Source organism: Ambystoma mexicanum, chromosome 1q, assembly GCF_040938575.1.
Source record: "Ambystoma mexicanum isolate Mex_15411 chromosome 1q, UKY_AmexF1_1, whole genome shotgun sequence".
NCBI lineage: Eukaryota > Metazoa > Chordata > Amphibia > Caudata > Ambystomatidae > Ambystoma > Ambystoma mexicanum.
In genome coordinates, this window is record NC_090922.1 from 133,440,795 (window position 1) to 133,465,164 (window position 24,370).

Genomic DNA, 24,370 nt, shown 5'->3' on the forward strand with positions numbered 1-24,370 from the left:
TCATGACATTTTCTATTAGGTCCAGGTAACTCTTTGATATAAATGCATAATCTATAATGGCCTGCGCTGAACCTTTTTTCCAAGCCGATTGTGGGGGAACATCACCTTGAACGCAACCGTTCAGCATACACATATTTCTGTCTTTCATTAGAGTCAGCCATTTGGTCGCTCGCATATAAGCATTCTCCTATTCATAGATATGCAGTTAATGTTTAAATCACCAGCGATCATAGTCAGGCACACGTTTGGGTCAGTAGCAATCATTCTAATAAGCTTACTACTAGATCCAGGAAATCATCACCATTGGTGATTATTGGGTTCCAGTATGCGTTGATTATGGCTATTGCAGGAGCCGTTGTGTGCTCTATATTTAAGGGCTCAAATATTTACAATTGTAGACCACGGTGTGGGTTAGCCCATGTAGTGAGTTTGCGTGGGGTATCTAGCTTAAGGGCAGCTATTAAGCCCATACTGGGCATTCCTTTGGCAGGTTTCAGAGCGGGGTACCCAACATATGTGATGGCTTAGCCAGACAGGTAAATATGTCATCTAGGTCTCTTGTAACAATATTAGATCATACAGCCTTAAAGGTTTACCACTCTCCATTTGCATCAAATGTGTATAGCCTCTTGAGTCCAGATGGCTATTTTTAATTTTGGTAATTGTTGCTCAGGGTTAATCTGTTGTGGTTGTTCATGGATGGCTGCGGGCACTGCTTTCTTTAGTCATGCCCATTAACTGATTTTGTTAACCGGAGATGCTGGGGTGACTTCTTCAAAAAACACATCTCTTTTTAATTGGCCATTTGGACCTTGACAATTTATTTGTAGCGGTATGTATTTAAGAGCAGGGCCGGGTGAAACGTCTCTTTTAGGGGAGAAGTCATAGTTCATGCTAGATTTTGTTTTCCCTTTCAATGATTTTTTAATTTGCATACTAAGGCCTCTTTCTTTTAAACTGTGCCTTTTCGGCCCAGAGTATATGCCCTATTATAAGGGATGGGACGTGGATGGTTGCTGTGTCCATCCGCCTGCTTCTGTCAATCTTTACCGCTTCAATGTACTTAGATTGAACAGATCTAAGAGCTGGGATTTTAGTGGAATGTCGTTAAAAAGGTGGATCCATTTGGTAAGGGGTCATTACGCTGTCTTTCAGGCAATATCGTAAAACTCCTAGTCGCATATAGCTCAGCTTCATTAGACTTATTTCTTCTAACCTGTTCTTTCCATATTTGTTTAATCTTTTTTAATGAGATGGGCTTCTGGCTCTTGAAGGTTTGCACATTCTACTTTGATGACTATCTGTTGGGTGCTTTTCATATTCGCCATTCAGGATCATGGATCTTTTCGAGTCTATAGATCCGATTATTTGGATTAACAAGTTCAAGCATCTTTTTTCCAATAGTTTTTTTCCTTTTCAACCTCTACTAACTACTTTTTCATGTAACGTGTCAGAGGAAGCTTCTGCACACACAGGTGAAGCACTCTTATCAGGCATAGCATTTGCGCTTTTATTTGTGTTTGTATTTTCATTCTCTGAAAGTAGCATTACTTGTATGCATGAGTCTACTCACTGTAACTTGCGAGTAAAGTCTTGGTAAATCCCTATTTTCGTTTGCCTGAATGCAAACTTGCACTATGTTTAGCGGATTAATAGGTACAGCTTGAGCAGCTTTTAGAGGGACTTGGTCACCAAAGGTCCTGAGGGTATTGAGAATTACAGCTGAGTATCCCTGGATCTGACACTTGATCAGCATGCACATCCGCTGATGATTCCGGTATAAGAGTTTTTAATGGCTCATTTAATGGCTCATTTATCAGTGTAACAGACTTTGTTGCCACAGATTTCTTGTTATTAGACCACAGATATCGTATATCAGTGCCTGCAGATTTCGGGCGCAGCATTGGTTTTTTTTATCATCTTTTTGGTGGCGGGGTTGGGACAATTAGTTGATTATTCGCATTGCTCTGTGGGTGGTGGAGGAGGAGCAGCTTTCAGCGCAAGGGCCTTTAGACCGCTCCGCATAGCAGTGGTAAGAGCATTCATTGTAAACTGAGTAAACAAACAGGCCTTGCCTCCTTAGATATGTCGAGTTACTCACTTTCCCAACTCGACAATCGGGGACAAGGTATTTGGAGGCCGCGAGAGGCAGTCTGCATGGCTGCTCAGCTGATCAGCTGAACAGCCAAACAGTCAGCAATCGCAGTCGGCACTCCCACGAATCGCGCGTGCAGGTAGCACGCATGCGCAATAATTTGAGCACTTCTGGGATATGTGGGAGGGGCCTAAGTTAAAAAAGGAAATAATGGTGTTTTAAAAGCTATACAAGTATATAATACAAGTATATACTATTAGGCCCTTCCAATAAGCCTAGCAGGCTTGGCACGTTGTAGAATTTGGAGTCCAGAGATAATGTTGATAAATGGCTCCATCCGTGAAGGAGCAGTACACACAGGCGAACAGTCAGCACTCGCAGTCGGCACTCCCAGGAAGCACGCCCACAGGTAGCGTGCATGCACAAGAATTTGAGCACTTCTGGGATATGTGGGAGGGGACAGGCTTGTCACTTTGTGGAATTTGGAGTCAAGAGATAATGTTGATAAACGTTTTGATCCGTGAAGGAGCAGCACACACAGCCGAACAGTCAGCAATTGCAGTCGGCACTCCTAGGAAGTGCGCGCCTGCGAACACTAAAGAGAGTGTGTGAAAAGACACAGTAATTTTTGCAATAGTGAGGCCCAGGATTGGGATATTTTATGACAGCTCTGCTCTGGGCTAGTTAACCATAACATGTTCATAATTGTGGAGAGGGTTCAAGCCCCCTCCCCAAGCCAGCGGTCAGTGCTGCCCCTGTAAATATACATTGATAGATGATACTGAGCCTCATTACGAGGAAGGCGGTAGGGGGTTAACGGCGCCGGTAGAAGTGCCGGCGCCGTTAACCCCCTACCGCCTCATTATGAGGTCTGCTTGTGGGACCCGCTGAAGCCTGGTAAAGCCAGGCGTCCTTAGCGGGTCCCGCGAGCAGACCAGGATGCTAACAACGGGCCCACCATTAACAGGCCCGTTGTTAGCATCCTCCCCATTCCCATTGAGCCCTAACAGGACTCAAATGGGGATGGACCTGGTCCAGGTTCCTTGAATGGTGAAATAGCAGGCTCTCCAAAGTTGGAATGGCCCGGCATTTCCCCATTCAAGGAACCCTCCTAGATAAAGCTGCATTCCTCTGTAAGGATCCTGATAACACTGAAAAGCAAGGCCTTCTATTTCATAGAGCTAAACTATGGTTACCTACACGTAAAAGTCAGGAAACAATATTATCATGGTGTTATGACCTTCCCGGAGCAGGGCATTTTGGTGTTAAAAAGACTTGGGAGAAACTACAAAGTATTGCTTGGTGGGATGCTCTGAGAAGAGATACCACAGAATATGTTAAAGGATGTGGGGTATTTGCTTGTGCCAAGGTCCTGAGGCAATGACCCCAAGGACTGTTAAAACCTCTCCCAGTCCCACCAGGTCCTTGGCATACCTGCTCACTTGACTTCATCACTGATCTTTCATCGGACAAGGGTCAAACAGCCTTTTTAAGAGTTGTCAATTCTTTACTAACATGGCTCATGTTATTGCTTTGGAAAAGGTGCCTTCTGCCCCGGTTTTTGCCAGCCAGTTTATTCATCATATTTTCCATCTATATGGCATACCCTGAGTATTGATTACTGATCAGGGGTTGCAGATTCTTTCAGTCTTTTAAGTTGGTAAACGATTGGGTATCCAACATCGCCTCTCATCGGCTTACCATCCCCAGACGGATGGTCAAAGTTAGAGGGGCAACCAAACTCTTGGCCAATACTTGCAATGTTACGTTATGGAAAATGAGTAAGAGTGGACAGATATTCCGTGGCAGAATTTGCGTACAATGACTCGTATCATGTTTCATTGGATGATACCCCATTTCATGCGCCTTATGGTTATCACACCCTTCCACTTCCTATGTTTAAGACATTCAATTATAGGGTGCCTTCTGTCAAGGAACAGATACTACGCATCTCCTCAGGACTTTGAATCAGTCGGAAACATTTGTACCTGGCTCAAGTACATGCTCAACGCTACTCTGCTTAGAGGAGAATACCCGCCCCTCTATACAAGAAGGGCAATCGCTTATGTTTGTCCACTACTCAAATTAATGTCCCATCAATTACCAAGAAATTCAAGCCTCGATTTATCGGTTCTTTTTCTATTCTCCTTGTCATCAACCCTATTGCCATGGAAATGGAGCTGCCCTCTCAGTATAAAATGGATCCTGTTTTTCATGTTTCCCTTTTGAAGTCTGCTGTTCAATCACAGGTATATCCCAGGTACTTGTCCTCATCACTTCCTGCGGTGGGGACCGCGGATGACTACGAGGTGCAGTACATTGTTGATTCCTGCTATGGGAGTCGTACTCTACAGTATCTGATTCACTAGGAAAGGGTATGCGGTGGAGGAGCGATCTTGGGTTTCTTGCCATGATGTCATGGCTCCGTGCTTGGTTAAGCGATTTCATAACAGGTATCCTTGCATGCGGGACGGGGTGGGGGCATGATTTTAGGATACGTCCTCGGATGTCATAGCTCCGCCCCCAAGCCTGCCTAATGCCAGGCGGATGCCCCGCTTGCAACAACGCTCACCGGTGACTGGTTGCAGGACATCACGGCTGGCACAGCGACCCGGGGGATCCCCCATTGCCGATACTGGGGGATCTCAGGCGCTGCAGTCTCCATTAACGCTTCCATAGAGTTAATGGAGTCTGAGGACCTTTCCTCTTGCTTTTAACTTTGCATGTTTTCATTCACATAAAAAGACCTCAGAAACAAGATGCAGTGTCTCTCAATGGTAATACTTTCTTGTTACCACGGACATGTGCATCCTGACGCCTTGTAAACCATGGTCATAGGTAATTAGGTTTAGATTAACAGATACGCTTATAAACGGCACCAGAACCATTCACAGGAGTTCCATTGGTGCCAGAAAGAAGTTAATCAAGCTGCTGATTGTGTTGTTGTTATATAGGTCTTGTATCTTCAGGCCACCCTACTTATATTTTCGTTTTGACATTCTGTAACTCCTGTTTTCTGTGTCACCAGTTCCAGAGGTGCTGTGTCCAGTAGCACTCCTGCCTGGGGGCTCTAGTCACACAGGCTGTTTATTAGGCTTTTGGGCTTGGTCCTTCAGGGAGGGGTAGCACAGCATCTCAAGACTTTCAAGAGTTACTGTCTTCACCAAGAGCAACCTGACAACAATTCCTTACTGATCACTCTACATGAGAGTCCATCCGCGGCCACCAGTACCTTTCCCTCACTTTCCTCTTAGTTATTGAAACACCCGGGTGTCCTTCGTGAGCAAGTTGGACAATCTGTTCCCTAACTTACAAAGGGTGTATCATTTTAAATTATCTCTGTAACCTTTTGTGGGGGTTATAAGAAAAGGGTTGACAGTTATTGTCAGTGACGTATTGGGAGTTAGTGGATGACAGTTACCTTGTTATGCTGTTGAGGTACTTTTATTTGGAATGATAAATTCAATTAATTACTTCATCTTTGTGTTCTGGAATTAATTACATCATTTTGTGGCAATAAGTGGTGTGTGGAATGACCTTGACAGTAACAGGTCGGTCAGTACGACAAGGTGCTGAGGAGGATCTCAATACAGAGATCGGTAGTGTGGGGACACACTAGGAGGTAGCTGGCAGAAGGAAGAAGGTGGCTACTGGAGAGCGGTGAATCACAAACTGCAGTGTCAGCTGGTGTGTGTGTACCCGTATATGTGGTACGCTAAGACTACTCGGCTGTCGTTTGAACAGTGAGGGCAGGGCACGTAAGGCAGGCGAGGGAGATGGACGTTGCTTATGGCTGTATGTAGGCAATCGCAACTGTGATTACACTGCTGGGACATAGTGCACTGCTGCATTAGAACCTGCGCCTGCCCTCAGGACATCACCAAAATATTTCTCGGTTAGGCGGGCGGACCATGGCCTGGAGACAGTCTATGCATATGTATAAAAGAGTGCAGGCCAATAAGAAAGGCCAGATTACATGACATGCATGTGGCAGCCATCTTTATGTCAGGCAATATTAGCCCAATCGAGCCCAGATAAGTGCAGTGGCCATTTCTGAGACAGTCAATGGCAGTTGGTGTCTGAGTGTCAGTGTACCTAAATATGCTATTTGGGAAGGAGTGTACTAAACAGCATTACTCACTGGTGAGCCTCCTCATCCCAATACAGTTCAAAGGTTATCTGCATTACTCACTGATGAGCATCCTTGTCCTTGTACAGTCCAAAGGCGATATGCATTACTCGCTGCTGAGCCTTCTCATCCCAGTATTGGGCAGTTAGCATTGGGGAATATTTTCAACAGTATTGAGTAGCTGGATGTATGCAGAACTTGGATCGCCCGCCGACATTTTTTGCCACCCAAGCAGAGCCTTCTATACCGTGGGAAGACTGGAAAGACCTAATCAAGGTTTATTTTATTGCATTAGGGGGTGAGAGGCTTTGAGACTTACTAAAGTTTTCAACCTTGATGTGCTGTTTGGGGACGAATGCGGTCAGAAATATAAAAAAGTTGTCTGAAGAGGGTGGAGAAGGGGGAAGAGGATGGTAGAGGTGAGGGTGGGGGGTATGTATGGGAAGGCCATGAAAAATAGAGGCACAATTTGGGAAACGAATAAATGTGGACTTGGAGAGATCCACATTTTTCTTGAGAAAACAAAATGTGTGAGAGTCTGTGGTCAGATTTATTGCTGACCTATGGGGTTTATTGGCATTGTGTAAGTTCACAGGGAGAGAGGATGAAAACATCCAGGATCGATTGATGATGCACACGTCGAATTCCAAGATTCAAGAACGGTTCTGGCAGGCCAGAAATCCACCTTTGCAGGAAGCATTGTCTATCACAAAGGGAATGGAACTATCGAGCATGTGTTTGAAGGAAGTCAATGCTAAAATGTCCAAAGAGAACACACAGGTGGCAAAGGAAGACAAGAATGATAGAGACACAAGGGGGGGTATAATAAAGAAAAATAACCGGTTGGGGCTGACTAGTGGTGGTGGGTGTTGTATAATAAATACTAGTAAACGTGAAATCAACTTTGAGTTTTATTGGAGAAGTCTCCGGCAAGCTACTCAACCAGCCAGCTATCTCCGAGTCATGTCCGTTTCGTTCTCCTCGAATCATAACAGTCTAGATCGAACAAAACGAAACGTTCACAACACGGCACGTCACCATACATTCTAGGTTAATACATTGTAACATCTCCCTTTCCAAGATTTCCAAAACATGGGGTTTAAACTATATACAACAATGCGCAAGCATGAGGAAGGAGAGATGGGGGAAAGGAGGAGAGGCAAGGAAAGGAGAAAAACAAATGAGTAACATGTATACCATGTGATGCATAACAATCTCCACTCTATTACCGGATCGCTAAAGGATGTCCCTGGATCCCAGGATATAAGGATTATAGGTTTAATAATAAATGAAATCTTTTCTGTAGTTGGGTGTAACTCTTCTGGCTCTTGACGATTCCCCAACTTCCCTGCATGAAGGTCTATGACCCACTCCATACACTGACTCGTTCACAAATCTTCTGTCCATTTTTCTCTCATCCACAGTTTGTTTGAATTCATGAGGGGTGTTGTTAATGTTCTTCAATTCATTTTCTCTTGCAATAGTGATGTCATCACAAGACCATTTCTCTCCATTATCAAGCACAACTGTTTTCTTAAAACACCTTGTTATTTTCTGAGGGTTGCGGAACTTGGACTCTCCCTTCAAAATTCTTTTGGGCTCTTTTACTCTGACCCAATCTCCAACTCGAACATCGTTTTCCTTCACATGTTTATGCTGATCATAGTATTTCCTGTACTGTTCCTGCCTCTTCTTAACTCTCTCCATGACTTCATCCATGTCAATGTTGGTACTCTTCTTAGTGGTCATCCAAGCCGGCTTAAGTCTATTATTGGCAAACCTGCCTCTCATTAAGGTAAACGGCTCTACACCGGTAACAGAATGAGGGGTGACCTTATACGTGTTCAAAGCTTCTTTGAGGGTATCTTTCCAGGACAAGTTATTCACCACTGCCAACTGAATTGTCCCCTTTATGAAACGATTTATCCTTTCCACTAATCCATTACTCATGGGATGGTATAAAGCTGTGGTAATATGTTTGATGGCCCGATTTCTTAAAAAGTTCTGAACTTCATGCGACATAAACTGAGCTCCATTGTCCGAAACTAGTTCCTGCGGGTCACCTTCTCTACTGAAAATCTCTTCTAAGAATCTGGCCACTTTGTGTGCAGAAACGGACTCCTCTACAATTCCACACTCCACCCAATTTGACGTGTAATCGACCAACACTATAAGATAAATCTTCATAGGTTCCAAAACTTCATAGGGACCCGCAATGTCAATGGCCAACTTGGACCATACAGCATCAGGAACCCTTACCGGTTGCAGTGGTGTGGCTCTTGTGATTTTACTTTTATCACTCGCCGCACAAGCAGAACATTCTTTAACAAGTGACTCCAAGTCTCCCCACATATTCGGCCACCAATATGTCCCTCTGACTCTTCTCTTCGTCAAATCTCTCCCAATATGTCCTTCGTGGGCAATGTCCATAATCTTTTTCCTCAACTTCACAGGTGGCACAATGCGATCACCCCGATAAACACAAACGTCATCACATGACAATTCATCTTTAATCTTTTCCCATATTCTGATTTCATTCTGATTATTCTTCCAACCTTCCACCACTGCTTTCCTCAACAACTTTTGTTCCAGATCTAATTCTGCAGCTGTCAACCACTCTTCTTTTCCAAAACTGGGATGAATCTGTGCAATAATTGAATCCATATCTTGGTCTTCCTTCATCCCCTCGTCGTTTGACAATTGAAGGTTTTCATCTACACACGTTAGGCAAGAGAAGCAATCAGCAACTTTGTTAGTTCTACCTGGAGTATATTTTATGACTACGTTATACTGCATGATAATCAATATCCATCTTCTGATTCGAGGCGATGTCAAATGAGAATTCTTGGGATTCAACACATGAATCAGAGGTTTGTGGTCTGTCTTCAATTCAATTGGGACTCCCCAAATCAGACTTTTAAAGTGTTCTAAAATCCATTTAACAGCCAATGCTTCCTTCTCAATGGTAGAATAGTTTCTCTCTGCTCCCTTTAAGGTTCTAGAGGCAAAAGCGATTGGAACACATGACCCATCATGGATCTGTTCTAAGACACCACCCAATCCAACATTACTTGCATCTACTGATAACACAGTCTTAGCCCCACAATTGAACATCTTGAGTGTTGGTGCTTTATTAATCAGGTTTTTGATTCTGTTAAATTCCTCTTGGCACTCCGCCGACCATTCAAATTTTGTGCCTTTAGTCATCAAATTCCTCATGTGAATGGTCTTGTCCGCATAATGGTCAACAAATTTGGAGTAGTATTCTGTGAGCCCTAACAGGCTCCTGAGTTGGTCTTTACTTGCAGGATCGGGGATTTTTAAAATAGTATTTATCAGAGTCTCTTTGGGTCTTATACCTTCCTCACTGATGCAGTGGCCCAAGTATGTGACTTCTTTTTTCTTAATCTTGCATTTGTCTATCTTGAGAGTCAAACCCTTCTGTTGTATTACTTGTAGCACCCCTAATAGTTTGGCATCATGATCTTCTTCATTCATATCAGACACGAGGATATCATCTTGAAAATAATATACTCCCTTAAGACCAGAAAATAGGTGTTGCATGAGTCTTTGAAATACGGCAGCCGCCGATGCCAAGGGGGGGGTATAATAAAGAAAAATAACCGGTTGGGGCTGACTAGTGGTGGTGGGCAAGCAACATCACAAGAGGCGTGCAAAGGTTTATGTACTAGATGTGGGGTTTTGAAAAACAACATGCCATGAGCCCTACGGAATGTCCTGCCATGATTGTCAAATGTAGAAAGTGTGGAAAAATGGGCCATTTTGCTAGGCTATGTAAAACCAACGAGTCAGGTAACAATGACAAGACTATCTGTGTCAGAAACTGTTCGCTCTGCTGGGGCTGGAGTTCTTTTTACTTTCTCCACCTCTTTTACTGGCACCGGTGGCTGCAGTAATTGTTTGTTGGTCAGAATTTGGATTTGTGTGAGCTTCCCCTGGCGTCAGCTGCTTTCTCTCAGTATTCCAAGATGGAGTCAGCATCTAGCAGTCTGAGTCTTGTGGCATTACTGTGAGTTTTCCCTGGAGTGTAGGCTTGCGTCCTTGATCTCACCAGAGCTCCTCTACATTCACCATACCTAGCTTGCCCTAATTATCCTCCATATCTGTTTTGTGGGGCCCACAGAGCCCCCTGTGGATCACATGGTGATTAAACTGTGGATGTTGCTTCACAGAAGTGGGACATTTCCCACAGTTTGTTGTGCTGCACTCCCCATCGCTCCCCAAAAATCCGGAGCACTTTCTGCAATATATGATTGGGTATTTGGCGTTAAGTAATTTGGGCCTACCAAAGTCACTTAGCTCATCCTCCTGATGGGGGATTCCTGGGGCCATCCCCATGGCATTGTTCCTGGTCAGTAACTTTTTGTACTAGTTGCGGCTGCACTCTCCAGCCCTCCACTACCATCTCACTTTTGATGCGCTAATTGGCTCTCTGGGGTATACTTTGTTTGGTTCTACCAAGGCTGTGCCATCTGGGCTATTTATGGAGGCTCCCTCAAGACAGCAACCATCAGCTCAGGTGAAAAGACACCTCTGGACATCACCATGGGCATTGTGGTTGCTTAGGAAAGGTTCTTTGTTTTTGTCCCGCCCACTTCCCCACCAAACCCTCTCCTGGTATTCTGAACACTTGACATGCTCCGACTGACTCTTTGGTGTCATTTGACCTTGGGTTGACCTCCCGACAAATTAGAGAAGCTGCTGCCAAAACCTACTATGCCAGTAAGGATCTGGCAGAAGCTCCATGTGTGTGATTTAAAGTGACCATTAATGGCATAGTTTGTCAGATCTATGCCATTAGCACCCGGCACGCGCAGCGCAACAGGAATACTGCGTGGTGATTGGCTCATTTGTGAGCCATACCACACGGTATTCCCTTTTACGCCGTGCGCAGCTGGCTACTCTGTTCCCGGCGAGGGGCGTAGCAGCCCCTCAGCCAATGAGGAGGCTCAAAACGGGGCAGTCCCCGCTCCGAGCCTCCCCATGGCTGGAGGCTTCCTTCGTCCCCCGCCGGTAATTTTTTTTACCTCCCACCCCACCCGACTTACCTTCTATCCTGCGATCTCCGGCGGGCGACGATGGAAACCTCCAGCCGTGTGGAGACTCGGACCGGGGCCATCCCTGCTCCAAGCCTCCACACGACTGGAGGCTTCCATCGTCCCCCGCCGGAGACCGCGGTACTTCTTTTTATTTTTTTTTATTTTCCTTCCGCGTCCCCCTCCCTTCTGCCCTCACAACCCCACTTACCTTCTTTTTTTCTTCTGATCTTGGGAGCGAACGCGCTGGGAACGGACTACGTTTTCCCTTTCCCGGCAGCCATTTTTTCATTTTTTTTTTTCTGTTTCGAAATAAGCGAAACAGAAAAAAAAATGACATTAGCACCCTGGTCTAATGGGCCGGGGTGCTAACAGTAATAAGACCCTCAGCGGCGGGCCAATACTGCCCATGCTAATGCCCTCTGGGCTTCGTTAAGGCCCTCGCTACGCTCGGTCCTGTAACTACGGCCCCGGGGGCATTACCTGGGGCGGTATTGGCCCACCGCTGAGGGTCTTATTGCCACAGTAATGGTCACTTGAAATCAGATGCATTAAGCGCGTCATCCATCATGGATGTAATTTTAACGTGATGAATGCTGGCAAGGTAGGTTGCCCTAGCTGTGCCAGTAATGGTAACTTTAAATCACATGCATGAATCTGCTGCTAAAACCTATTTATGCCAGAAATGGTCACTTTATATCATATGCATGGAGCTCTTCAGCCTACAATCCTCCTTAATTATTTAGGACTCTCACGCTTTGCTGAGTCGCTCGCGCTAACTTTAGGAAACATTTAGGATCCTTCACTGAAAACATTCCCCACCCCCGGGAGGGCTGGCCATGAATTGTTTAGAATATTGGTGCCCCTTCAGGAGCTATCCACCTCCTGGCACCAAAAGCTGCGTCCACCACTGTTATTTCCACTAAAAACTCAATTCCGCACCAAATGCAACAGCTAGAAGCATGACAAAGCCCTCACCAAAATGGAATATCTTTGTTCCATTTTTTTGGTCTTATTAGTGGTCAAAAGTGGTAGAGTATTACATACTAAATGAAGACTAAAAGACTATAAAGCAAGTATTTCTTTAGTATTCTGTTAGCAATCGACTAGAATCCAGAACGCTGCATAGTCTTCATATGGTAGTCTTCTGAAAAAGAATACTATGAATACTAAAAAAGACAAGCTATAGTCCCTCATGACAGTTTTGCCGGTATCCCAACGGAAATTCCGCCGGGACACAGGCAAAACTGTCTTACTGTTTCCACCACCCGATACCCCGGCATTACCGGGATATTGCGGGGACACCAGTAAGTTCCCATTCCATGGCGTCCCACAGGCTGCCATGGATGGGATTGCTGGTGTCGGGGCCTGAAATACCAGCAGGTCAGGCCTGCCGGTAGATCACTGCCCCCACCGGAAAACGTGTGTTCCCCCGGTATGAAGAAAATGCTGGTGCCGGAATAACCATTAAATTTACCATCATTTTTTGCAGACCGGGGAACTTATAATGATCCTCCTTGAATTCTATACAAAGACAAGTTAAATGCTATATTTCGACATTGATAAGCTCAAAAAGAAAACTAGCTCACAGAGCACCCCAGATGACCACAACCTTACAAAATGCCATAACAGACATCGGCCAAATAAGAAACATGTGCATCCCAGTTAATAGATATTATTTAGGGATAATAGTTAACTATAACACCCAGGTAATGAACAGCTTGAAACTTATCTGCACACAGAGCCGATTTCCTTATGAGCTCCACGCATCAGCACAAACAATACATTATTTAACACTTGTTCCAGCCTCACTGCGCCACCAACGGAACTGCTTTAGTTGCAGGATTATTTAATAAGAAGAAATGCAGCCTGACACATGTTTCGAGCAGTCCTTACTCTTCCTCTGAGGCTTGTTTTTGAAAGTCTGGTGTGGTTGATCGTGTTATTGGCTGTTTTGACTTTTGTTCATCGCGAGTGCAGAATGCATATTACCAGTGGTCTGCTGCATGTGTAACGTACCCACAACCTCCAGCCACCTGCTGCCTCCTTTGTGCTAACGTACTTTGCAAGAGCAGTGTCCTATTAGGCTTTTTTGCCCTACTCTCTTGTAAACAATACATTAGCCTATCCCTGCGCCCATGTTCCTACTAACCAAACCCAATCCATTATGTTGCAGGGCCCAAAGTGCCAAGACACCATGAACATTGCATCAGTTGTGCTATATAACACCCAATAACGTACATTTTTAAAGAAAGGGAATACATATATATGCCCATAAACATGTTATTTAAAACATTCAAACGTCGAATGCTTCACTGACCTACAACATAATCACTGATAATCCCCCTGAAGCAGGTCCCTATACATTCAGGAAAACTGTACACATGGTCCTGTTAAGGCAGACATTTAGACAATTCTACAGCATGCATAGGATCTCAGTGGGGGGAGGAGGGGCTTAAACAATTGACCCAGGATCAAAGTGCCTGTTTGTGTTCTTGTATTTCATCTCTACTTCCTGATCCTTGAAGAAGGACTCTGCCATTTTGCTGTAACACTGACTATCTTCTTGTAGGTTGAAGTCTTCAAGAACAAAATCAGTTTTCTCAACACTGCATGGAAGATTAATGAACAGGGCGCTCTTGAAAGCCTTCTCACCTTGTTGGAGCAATTTCAGTGGAACATAGTTGGGGTTGTCCATTATTATGACCAAGATCTCAGAAATGTGATCACAGGCTTTGAGCAAAGAGATAAAGAGGAAGTATGTCTGGAATTCATTGAGAAGAAAACCTACGATGGGAAGCGCCTGGTTGAGAAGATCTTGTCCTCAGCATCCAATGTCACAATCGCCATTGATACGTATTATACCACCATAGATTACATGGCAAGAGCCATAGAAAGCGGACAAGCTTCCCCAATCACTGGCAAGCAGATTGTTCAATGCTGCACTGATACTTTCTTTGACTTTGAAGATTATGCACCTGCGGCTTGCCAAGGGATGTTGGCACTTTTTCAGAGGCCACGTCAACTCTCCGAATTCCAGGATTACCTTCTCGGCATTGGCACGCAGGGTCTTGAGAACACAACTCTCGGCTATTTTTATAATTTGATATGCCACCCTTGCTCTGCTGGCTCCCTATCCTCAATGATCTGCAGGAATTATAACACCTACATTACAACCGACAGCATGGCAGGGCCTGCTCATACGGGCGATTTCAAGCAGTGCTCCAGTGACATATGCGGTGATTGTTTGCATAGAATAGCTGCCTTGGACACAATCTTCATGATGCATTCTTTAATTAATACTCTGGCACCTGCAATAGAAGATATGAATAATAGCCATCAGCCGACCATTCCGCAGAACACCTCTTCCTTCGATGGAGTTGAGGTACAACTTCACATTATTGACGTTCACTTTTAGACTTTGTAGTAGTAGTCCTTGAGATGTCAAAATATGTTCATCTATTAAATGCATTGTGTATTTATGAAACTGGGTGGAACTGACCCATTATGTGCTAACCCTCTCTCTCTCCTCTCCCTCTCTCTTTCTCGTTCTCGTTCTCTTTCTCTTTCTCTCTCTCTCTCCTCTCTCGCTGTGTCTCTGACAGCTGTCTTACTCTTTGTCTTTCTTACTCACTTCATGTCTCTGTCTCTATCTGGGTGAGAGTCAAATGATCGTGTGCATATTAGAGCTACCCCAGCAGTTGCTGTGAGCAGCAAAGCACAATGACAAACTCTGGCAAAGCTTGATGCAGGCGGGGTGCTGTTTTTTTTGTGCAAAAGAAGCTATGTAAAAAAAGGCAAATCATGTAATTGTGCTAACATTTTGTAACAGGCTCTTTTAAAAAAATGTGTACAGTGTTCATTATTAATGATGATTCCCAGCATATATTGTCGTCATGCTACGAATGTTACACTTGCATTTCTGAGCAAAGCATAGTGTCAAAGCCTAGAATGACCATATACATCTATTTCACGTAGGTCTTCATTTCAAGGTGGACAGTTCGTCTCAAACCTCTCGTACTCTTTTGAAATATCCCAGTGTTAAAGGGGAATGGGACACAAAGCACGAGTGTGGGTTCCTCTCTATGTTGCATTAAGTCAATTTACATTTTGGAAGCATAAGAAATGACCATATGTATATATATTTGACACACATATTTTTGACAGAAGGGTTGTTTGCTTGAACCACTAAATACATATTGCACTCTGGGCCTGGTGCTCATTTCATTTTTCATAACATTCACTCCAAGTTTAAGGTGTTTGTAGCCGTGAACAATATATACTGATTTAGACAGCCACAGAATTTGGGTGTGAGGTTAAAAGGGGACACGTGAGGTTTATTCTTTCCTTGCAGAATTTTAGAAGATGAGGGACTGACAGGTGAAGGCCACTCTCAGGATAAGAATGGCTGTGCATCTGCTCAGTCCCCAATACCTAGACACCTTAGATAATAACATAGGTAGGATTTGTAGAGTAAATATTACTAATATATTTCAAAAGGCTTCCTCTGGTGTATGATAAGGGGAATTGTAAAAATGATAAGCGATAAGGAACCTAATGATGGAGGATTTAGGGAAAGAATCAAGATAGGACATCACAAGGAGAAGATTGTTCAGGCAGGTATGAAATAGGTACATATTCGGTATTGAGTTGGTCTTCTAATGAAAATGTTTCCAGAGAGAGGGAGTCATTAAGGGGGTCTGAGCTGATGTAGTCTCCAGTAATGGAAAGACATTGACTTAAAGGTAGAGCACGTGAAACTCAGCAATGTAGAGAGTGATAAGAGAAGAACCACGGTGAAGCATGATGGTAAATGCATTTTAAGAGTTTTCATAAAATGATTGTGGAAAATACAAGTAAGTCGGTACAGGAAAGCTTAAAAAGTATGCATCTGTGAGGTTCAGGAAAGCTAGGCTAGAAGTGGGTCCATGGAGAAACAAATATTATTTGCGATACGAGGATGGAGTCATGTAGTTCTGTATTCTGTAAAGGGTACCTGGAATTAAACCCTTGAGCTCTGCCGTCTAGCTCCAGCAAAATAAATACACACACATGATCATAATTCACGCCTGCTTCACTCTTAAATAGTGCCATGTCCTTCTGATTGGAAGATGCCTTTTATATTATAAAATGGATGATTGGCAATCTGAATTCAGGGACACATGCTACTTCCAAATTACCCCACATGTAGGCCATAGTAACTTTCCAGGAATACCAAGCTTTAAGTTTCAGTTTGGATGTTCAGAACAGTAGAGGTCAATAATACATTATATTTTCATATGGTCAGCTGCATTGGTAACAACGTTTGGGCGTCATAGTTTCCATATGGGATAAGGGACTTTTTCCAATGCTCTGAAATGGCGAATGACCTTTCTAGTAACATCAGGGCATTGGCAAGTGGTGCTGTCATGGAATGCAGAAGCCACACCATGTTGCCATTTTTATATATCAGTGCCATTGGCCGAATGTTGATACTCTGGCCTGTTTACTTCAGTTCACTTTTAGTTATGTTCTATTTTGCAATTTTCTCCGATTTTGTATTTTCTCAGTTTAGAACCTTCCTGCTTAACAAGTATCCCCAGATTCTACCACCCAACCCGAATGCATTTGATGTCTACTACTGGAACATCACTGCCGATGGAGGCATGGCCTTCGTTAAAGTGGATGTCGATTTGGCAACAGGAGCGTCAAAGTCGTACCATCCAGAGAACAGATCTGTTCAAACACAGGACGGGGGAACCATAACAGTAAGTGCATAGTGCATGCTCTTCCGCCGAAGGATGCGATGGGAGCGACACAGTGAGAATAGCGGGGAAAAGGAAGATTGGCCAGGGTAGAGAGATGCAGCTGTAACACAACCATTGGATGACATGTCTAACTCAGGCCATGCCTTTGCATTTGTGTAACTGTAACTTTTTTTTAACAATCTTCTTTTTAACCCCAAAAAAACCCATAGATTGAAAAAGGTGGATTGGCGAATGGAAGAATAACGAAAATGGGGGCTTTAGGTGAAAGAGACAGTTTTGTAAAATAATTTGCCCTTACACCGATATATGTATCCGATATTTGTACACTTTTAAAATGTCAGTTGCAAACCAATTGCTGGATATATGTGATGGGACAACCATGCTAGGGCAGACTGGTGTAATTTGAGACACTTTCAAAATCATTTTTCCTTTCAGTGTACTTACTTGTAGAGAATGACACCAATGCAATTGTATGGAACTGAAATAGATCCACCTGTTCTTGTAAGTAGCGCATGTCACAGACTAAGGCAACAACACATTAATGAAGGCTCAAATAGATGGTATAACAAAGGCTTTTATGCAGACCAATGGGAGAGTTTGAAGCAAGGTTCTAACTAAACAGGGATTGGAATCAGTCCAGGGTCACAGAGAAAAAGATTGGTTGGAATGAGCTGCTTAGTCTTAAATGTAACTCTAACCCAGGGCTGAAGTTCATAGTCCAATTGTCCCACTCTCTGCTAGTTGGTGATCAAAGTTATATGCACTCATACACGGTTTCTGACAATTCATGTGATGTCGTCAAGGTCCATGACCATGTTGTAGCTCTAGACATGTGGTCCTGGTCTCTCTTTAAGAGACTGCTGGTGAGTGTTGACCCTCTTGGGCGTTGATCATTTGGCTTCCAGATGGCAGTTGATTTCTTCTTCAGCTGTCCTAGTCGACTTCTCAGGCTACAGTTGTTCCTGTTGCACCGCACAACCAAGGGCGGCATGTCATGCTTTGCATCCAGGCCCCACATTGGGCGATCCAGAACACTCCACAGGTTCAGTGCATTGCAAAACCCACCACAGGCTTAGTAGACCCGCAGGCTCAGGATTCTCACAGAGCCACCTCTGGCTCGACATTCATGTGAACACTGCCAAAAGACTCAGATGTTAGTTTTGAGCTAACCACAAGGTTGGACAATTCTATCAAGCCCATACATAATAAATGTTGTAATTAATTACCAATGTTTATTATGTTACCTTAATATTATTATTTCTACTGTTTCTGTTGGTCTAACCGTAACTATTTTGGAAAAAAGAAAAAAATCAAATATATATATATATATATATACACACACTATTTCATCATCTTGGTATCCACACAGATGTAAGACCTCCTAGCAAATTCAAACCTAAATCCATCTTCTGTCCTAACATCGTGTGTAGCTTCATTGAAGTCTTTGAATAATTAGTATCTAAAGATCTCAAGAAACTCTTGGAACCTGCCAAGTCCAGATCCAGAAATGTAATTTATGGCCAAAATGCAGCTCTAAATTGTCTCAGAACCGATTCCAGCATAGTCATTCGCCCCTCCAATAAAGGAGGAAGAGTGGTCATTATGGACAAGACCATGTATAAGAAGGAGGCATCTAGATAATTGGGTGATGAGAACTGTTATGAGATGGTTCAAGAGCTGGCTTTGACAGAAACCAAGAAATTATTCTTTACACTACTTCAGCAATGGCTGCAAAGGGAACTAATTAATTAAGATGGATATTTCTTTCTTAAGACTAAGCATCCCGTAACACCTGTGATCTATTTTATTCCAAAAAATACACAAGAGTCTCTCCCAACCTCCGGGTAGACCGATTGTTTCCTCTATCAATAGTCTCCTGGAAAATACCTCCAAACCTTTGGAACTTTTCGTTCAACCATTTGTCATTAGCCTAGGTTCTTACATACGAGATACTTCAGATCTGTTGAGCAAATTAAGCAATGTCAACTGGGATTTAAAGTACTTACTGGTATCTTTAGATGTGGTATCATTATATACCGCTATCAAACATCAATGTGTTCTTGCTGCATGTCAACATTTTTTAGACACTAGATCTGTCAGCCATCGCCAACATAATGACATGCTGTGACAAATGCTGCAATTTTGTCTAGAACACAACTAATTTGTGCTTGAAGACCATACGTACAAACAAATCCAGGGTACAGCCATGGGCTCATGTATGGCACCCACATATGCCAATTTGTACATGGGATGGAGAGTGGAATTGGAGCAGTACACTCAACACATAGTGGTGTGATATCATTATATCGATGATCTATTAATTATATGGGGCGGCTCAGAGCAATGTCTTTCCTAATACATAGACATCTTCTGTCAGAATGCCTTGAATCTCCAACTCACAACCTCTTGCAGTAAAAAAGAACTTGTGTTTCTCTATATTAAATATGAAATAGTAGAGAATACACTGAAATCTACACTGCATAGAAAGGACACTAGCTCAAATTCCACCCTCCATGCCAGTAGCCATCACCCAGTGGCTCTCAAGAAATCTATACCATATGGGGAATTTGCATTTGCAGTACTAATTTGGACTATCAGATTGAAGCCAAAATAATCGCCCAAAGATTTACTGAGAGAGGTTACAAACCACGTACTATAGAACAATAATTTAAAAAGGCTGTACAATGCTCGAGAAGTGACATTTTCAAGTCCAAATGCAAGGCACAAGATGAAAGCATTAGATTCATTTCAGGCTTCAATCATCAAGCGAAGGACGTTAGAGCAATTATGCTTAAACACGGGAAAATACTCACCAGTGATGGAGATCTGAGTAGAGTATTAGGCCCTTTCCCTCAAGTCACCTTCTATAAAGCCCAGTCACTTAAAAACATCTCATCGCCTAGCATGTTAAGGATGGAGAATGAAAATAGCAGCATCTCACTAACTAGGAGACGCGTAGTAGGTTTTAACAAATGCTCCCTATGCAAAATGTGCACATTTGTTACTAAATGGTTATACAAACACAACATCAATTGTCTAACAACATTTGTAATATATGTCATTTCATGTAGCTGTGGTTTGCCCTACATTGGATCTACTATAGGTGCACTGAGGTTGCGCATACTACAACACTATAGAGCCATTAAAAATGGTGACCTCAGTTATCCTTTTATACAACATTTTATGGAAAGACACAATGGTGATGTAGGAGCAATGTCTTTTCGAGGTCTGGCTCATGTTCCCCAACATAAGAGAATGGGCTCTGGGGAACTTAATTTACGTCAACTTGAAGCCAAGTTAATTTATAAATATAACACCTTGACACCGTTTGGCTTAAATGTCGATTCAGAGTTGTATGTATTCCTTAATTAAATTCTTAACTTTGGAGATGTACACACATTGGCGGAGGGATCTATAAAACGGTTACAGAATTCACATGGGTGTATAGAACAGAAAGGACACACATATGATGCAGCTGAATGTTCTAAAGTGGGTTTTAGATAGAATATGTCTCTTCTAATGGGATAATAGAGAGGCAATAGAGGGTGTTTTCATGATGCAGCACTAGAACTTTCTGTATGCTCCATATGCACTTAGTATTGATCATTGCACATTTATTAATTGCACTTTCAGAGTGATATTAAGTTAGACTACATATCATGTATATTTAGATACTGATTTTAGTCGTTAGATTGCATTTATTGTCTACTCGATAATTATTACTACAATAGAATGAGCAAGTTTGTATAGTAAATTTATGACACCCATTACATTTATGATGTAACTCAACTTGCTGCAAGACAATATAGTGAGAACATATCTTCTCTAATTGGTACGTCATAATGACAACATAGGCTGTAGCATGATATTGCATTTGCACTTTACACATGTTCTGTATGCACTGAGCAGCGATTTTTGCACAACTATCATTTGCACTCTTTGAGTGAGATAAAGCTGGTAGATGTAACACTTAAGCGTAGACAGCTACTTTAGCCATTGGACTATACCTGCTGCATTTTTGTGGGATCCAATATCAAGAGTAATATGGTTCCATTAGAGTTGCGAAATCTCACTTGAGATTCAACCAGGTTACAAACATAACACATAGATTCTAGTGTCTAGGAATACTTTATTTCGCCAAGACATGTTAGTGTCCAATATGAGCTAATGCTTGGTCATGCAATTCAAGTAGAAGACACGTGACTTCTGTGCTCGACCACTACGTAGCGGAACTGGCAGCATGTCAAAAGCTAAAGTGCATATTTGTCTTGCAGCATTTAAATACTGGCCATATACACATTAAAATGTATGTTAAGACATGAATACAATAGAAATCACAGTATGTCAAAACAAAAATGCCTGTTTGTACCGCGTTATTCGAGCTAGCAGCAAACATGGTAAAGTGTAACCTAGTGCCTTAGTGCAATTATTGCTTTTGAAGCACGACATAAAGTTATTTCAAACATGAAGGATAGAAGAATAAGGTGCATAGTGCATGGCTAGCCGTATTCAAAGCAAGGTGCAAAGCCACATGTGATCTGGGTTGATACATTTAAAAAAGCAGCATTTAAAAAATAAAGTGCATATTTATACCGCGTTATTCAATCTAGCAGTAGACATGGTAAAAAGTGACATAGTACATCAGTGCAATAATCACTTTTGAAGCACACCATATAATTCTTTCAAACATGGATAAAATAATAAAGTACGTAGTGCATGACTAGCAGCATATAAAGCAAAGTGCAAAGCCATATGCGATCTGGGTTGGTACATGGCAATATAGACACAATGACATCATATTTGGTTATTGCAGTATTAGAGAGAGATATATAGCCAAGTCAAGAAAGTCAAACTGACATTAAGGTGCACACAGGAAAATGCACCTGACTATTTGGCCTCAAAAAGTGCAAACGAGAAATACACTGAAGTTCTAGTCACTGCATGTCAAAATTGACGTAATTTCTGTTAAATTTACAGAATAGCGAGTGATGTAAAAGACAAACCCCATCATTGACAGATTGTATACTGTACCACAAAAATACTCTAGCAATGGAACGTGTGCATTTGCAAAGTCAAACACAAAAAAGACAAAGGTGCAGCAGTATAAACTTCAACCTACAAGAAGAAAAAAGTCAAACATGAATAATCATGCAGAGATCCCTCACATAGAGCAGTAATGGCAAACCATACAGGCGTGATCTTTCTTAGATAACAAATGAAAGCACACATGCAACAGGTAGAGAAAACACAAAGAAAAGAGAGAGAGGAAAAAAAAAACAATGTACAAATTATGAAAAACAGGAAGAATCAAATTATAGAAGAGGCAGAGTAGAAAATGACAGGATTATATACTCGAAGAAAGGTATAAAGCTCCTCATCTATATAGTGGCCATTAGGAGTCTTGGTGTCAAAATCAAGGATGAGCTTGGTTTCTAGCTGCCTTAAATTCAACATCCGATCACCGCTTATTTGATGTATGGAACGTGTGCCACTCCGAAGGTCAAAAGGTGAAAATCATTGCAATGGTCTTGCTTGAAATATTTTGCCATGGGGTACGTATGGTCAGAATTCTTTATAGCTCTTAAATGCTGAAGAATTCTCAGTTTGAGTTTACAGGTGGTACTGCCTACGTACCATTTCGAACATGGACATGAGAGCACATAAACTACAAATGCTGTATCGCAATTGATAGGGCATTTGATTTCAAAGAGGACATCACTAATTGGATGTTTAAATGACTTTTGTACCAATGCATGAGCACAAACCTTACATTTATGGCACTTAGTAAAACCTAACTGAGCACCAGACATCCAGTTAAAGAAGGAGTTATTTTGTAAGGGAGGCAAAAAGTTCGAAACCAATCTGTCTCTCAGAGAAGGTACTCGTTTATAGGTTAGGGTAGGATGCGCAGAAAGCAGAGGGCACAAATCTTTGTCTAAAGTGAGTACACACCAATGTTTCTGGACAATTCTGCGAACTTGCGAAGATGCATTGTCATAGGTTACAATCAAACGGAGAGCATCATTGTTAGTTGATTTGTTAGAACTTGTGCCATATCGGAGTTTATCCCTAGAGAGACCCCATGCCTTGACATAGGCAGATTCAATGATTTTTTTGTCATAACCTTGTATTACAAAGTCCATAGCAGCCAGAGCAAAGCACCTATCATATTGTTTCATATCAGTGCAATTGCAGTGAAAATGAATTAATTCGCCATATTGAATACACTTTCTGCAAGATGGTGGATGACAGCTACTGGCATGCAGTGGAAGGCCAGTGTTCGAGGATTTCTTATACAAGGATGTGTGAATACTCAGAGTTTCAAGAGTGACAATGACAACATGATATACAATTTCATGATTGCTATGGCATTCCGTAAATTTGAGGATAGCCAAACTATTGTTGATACTAGTAACAAATGATAATTAATCAACCTCAGTGCCCTTCCAAATTATAAAAACATTGTCAATCTAACGCCACCATGACACAATTTGTGTTGGAAAACTCAAAGAAATTAAATCAGACAGAAATATTTCCTCCCACCACCCCATGGTCAAAATAGCATAAGAAGGCCTCTAACCTGTCGAAAAAAAGAACCTTCAAACAGAAAAACATTATTGGTCAAACAAAAGTGCAGCATTTCAAGGATCATTGTACTCTGGCCCTATAAATTCAAAGATCGGGTGTCCAAGAAATATTTACAAGCTGCCATACCTACATTGTGGTTAATTGAGGTATATAAGGAGACCATATCAAGTGTGGCCAAAATGAAACCATTCTCCCACGATGTATCCGTAATATGTTGTAGGAAGTCTTTGGTGTCTAGTAGGTAGGAGGGTAACACTGAAACAAATAAGATCAGCGTTTCATCGATGAACTGTGCCAAATGATCTATTAGTGAGCCACATAGAGTCATAATAGGTCTCCCTGGCCGATGGAGTAAGGATTTATGCGTCTTGGGTAGAAAATAGGTAGTAGGAATGGTGTAACTAGAGGGAGCCAGAAATGTGAATAAATCATCCTTAAGTAAGTCCTTTTCCACCCACTTTGTACAGAGAGAAACCAAATCAGAATGCATTTCAGCAAATGGGTTCATTGGCAGCTCACAATAGCACAGACAATCTCGTAATTGTATATTTGCTTCTAACACATAGTCACTTCGATTCTGAATGACGCTGTTAGAGCCTTTATCGACCGGTTTGTTGACAACATTAGACAAGTTTTCCAATTCGGCGTTGGACAGCAGTTACATTTTGTTTAAGGCCAACAGATTGTTTACGTAGTGATCTTAGATCATCAACACGCAGGTCATGGAAGGCCTCTATACAACCCCCCACTGAAA

General features: G+C 42.4%; 1 protein-coding gene across 1 annotated transcript in view; it reads left to right on the top strand.

The window, feature by feature from the left end:
* Nucleotides 1-24,370, top strand: part of LOC138553491 (uncharacterized) — a 51,447-nt gene that overhangs the window by 11,322 nt on the left and 15,755 nt on the right. Inside the window, exons 2-3 of the mRNA XM_069642538.1 lie at nucleotides 13,854-14,666; nucleotides 16,831-17,028. Coding sequence (XP_069498639.1) covers nucleotides 13,854-14,666; nucleotides 16,831-17,028 — 1,011 coding nt within the window. The remainder of the gene's footprint in view (nucleotides 1-13,853; nucleotides 14,667-16,830; nucleotides 17,029-24,370) is intronic.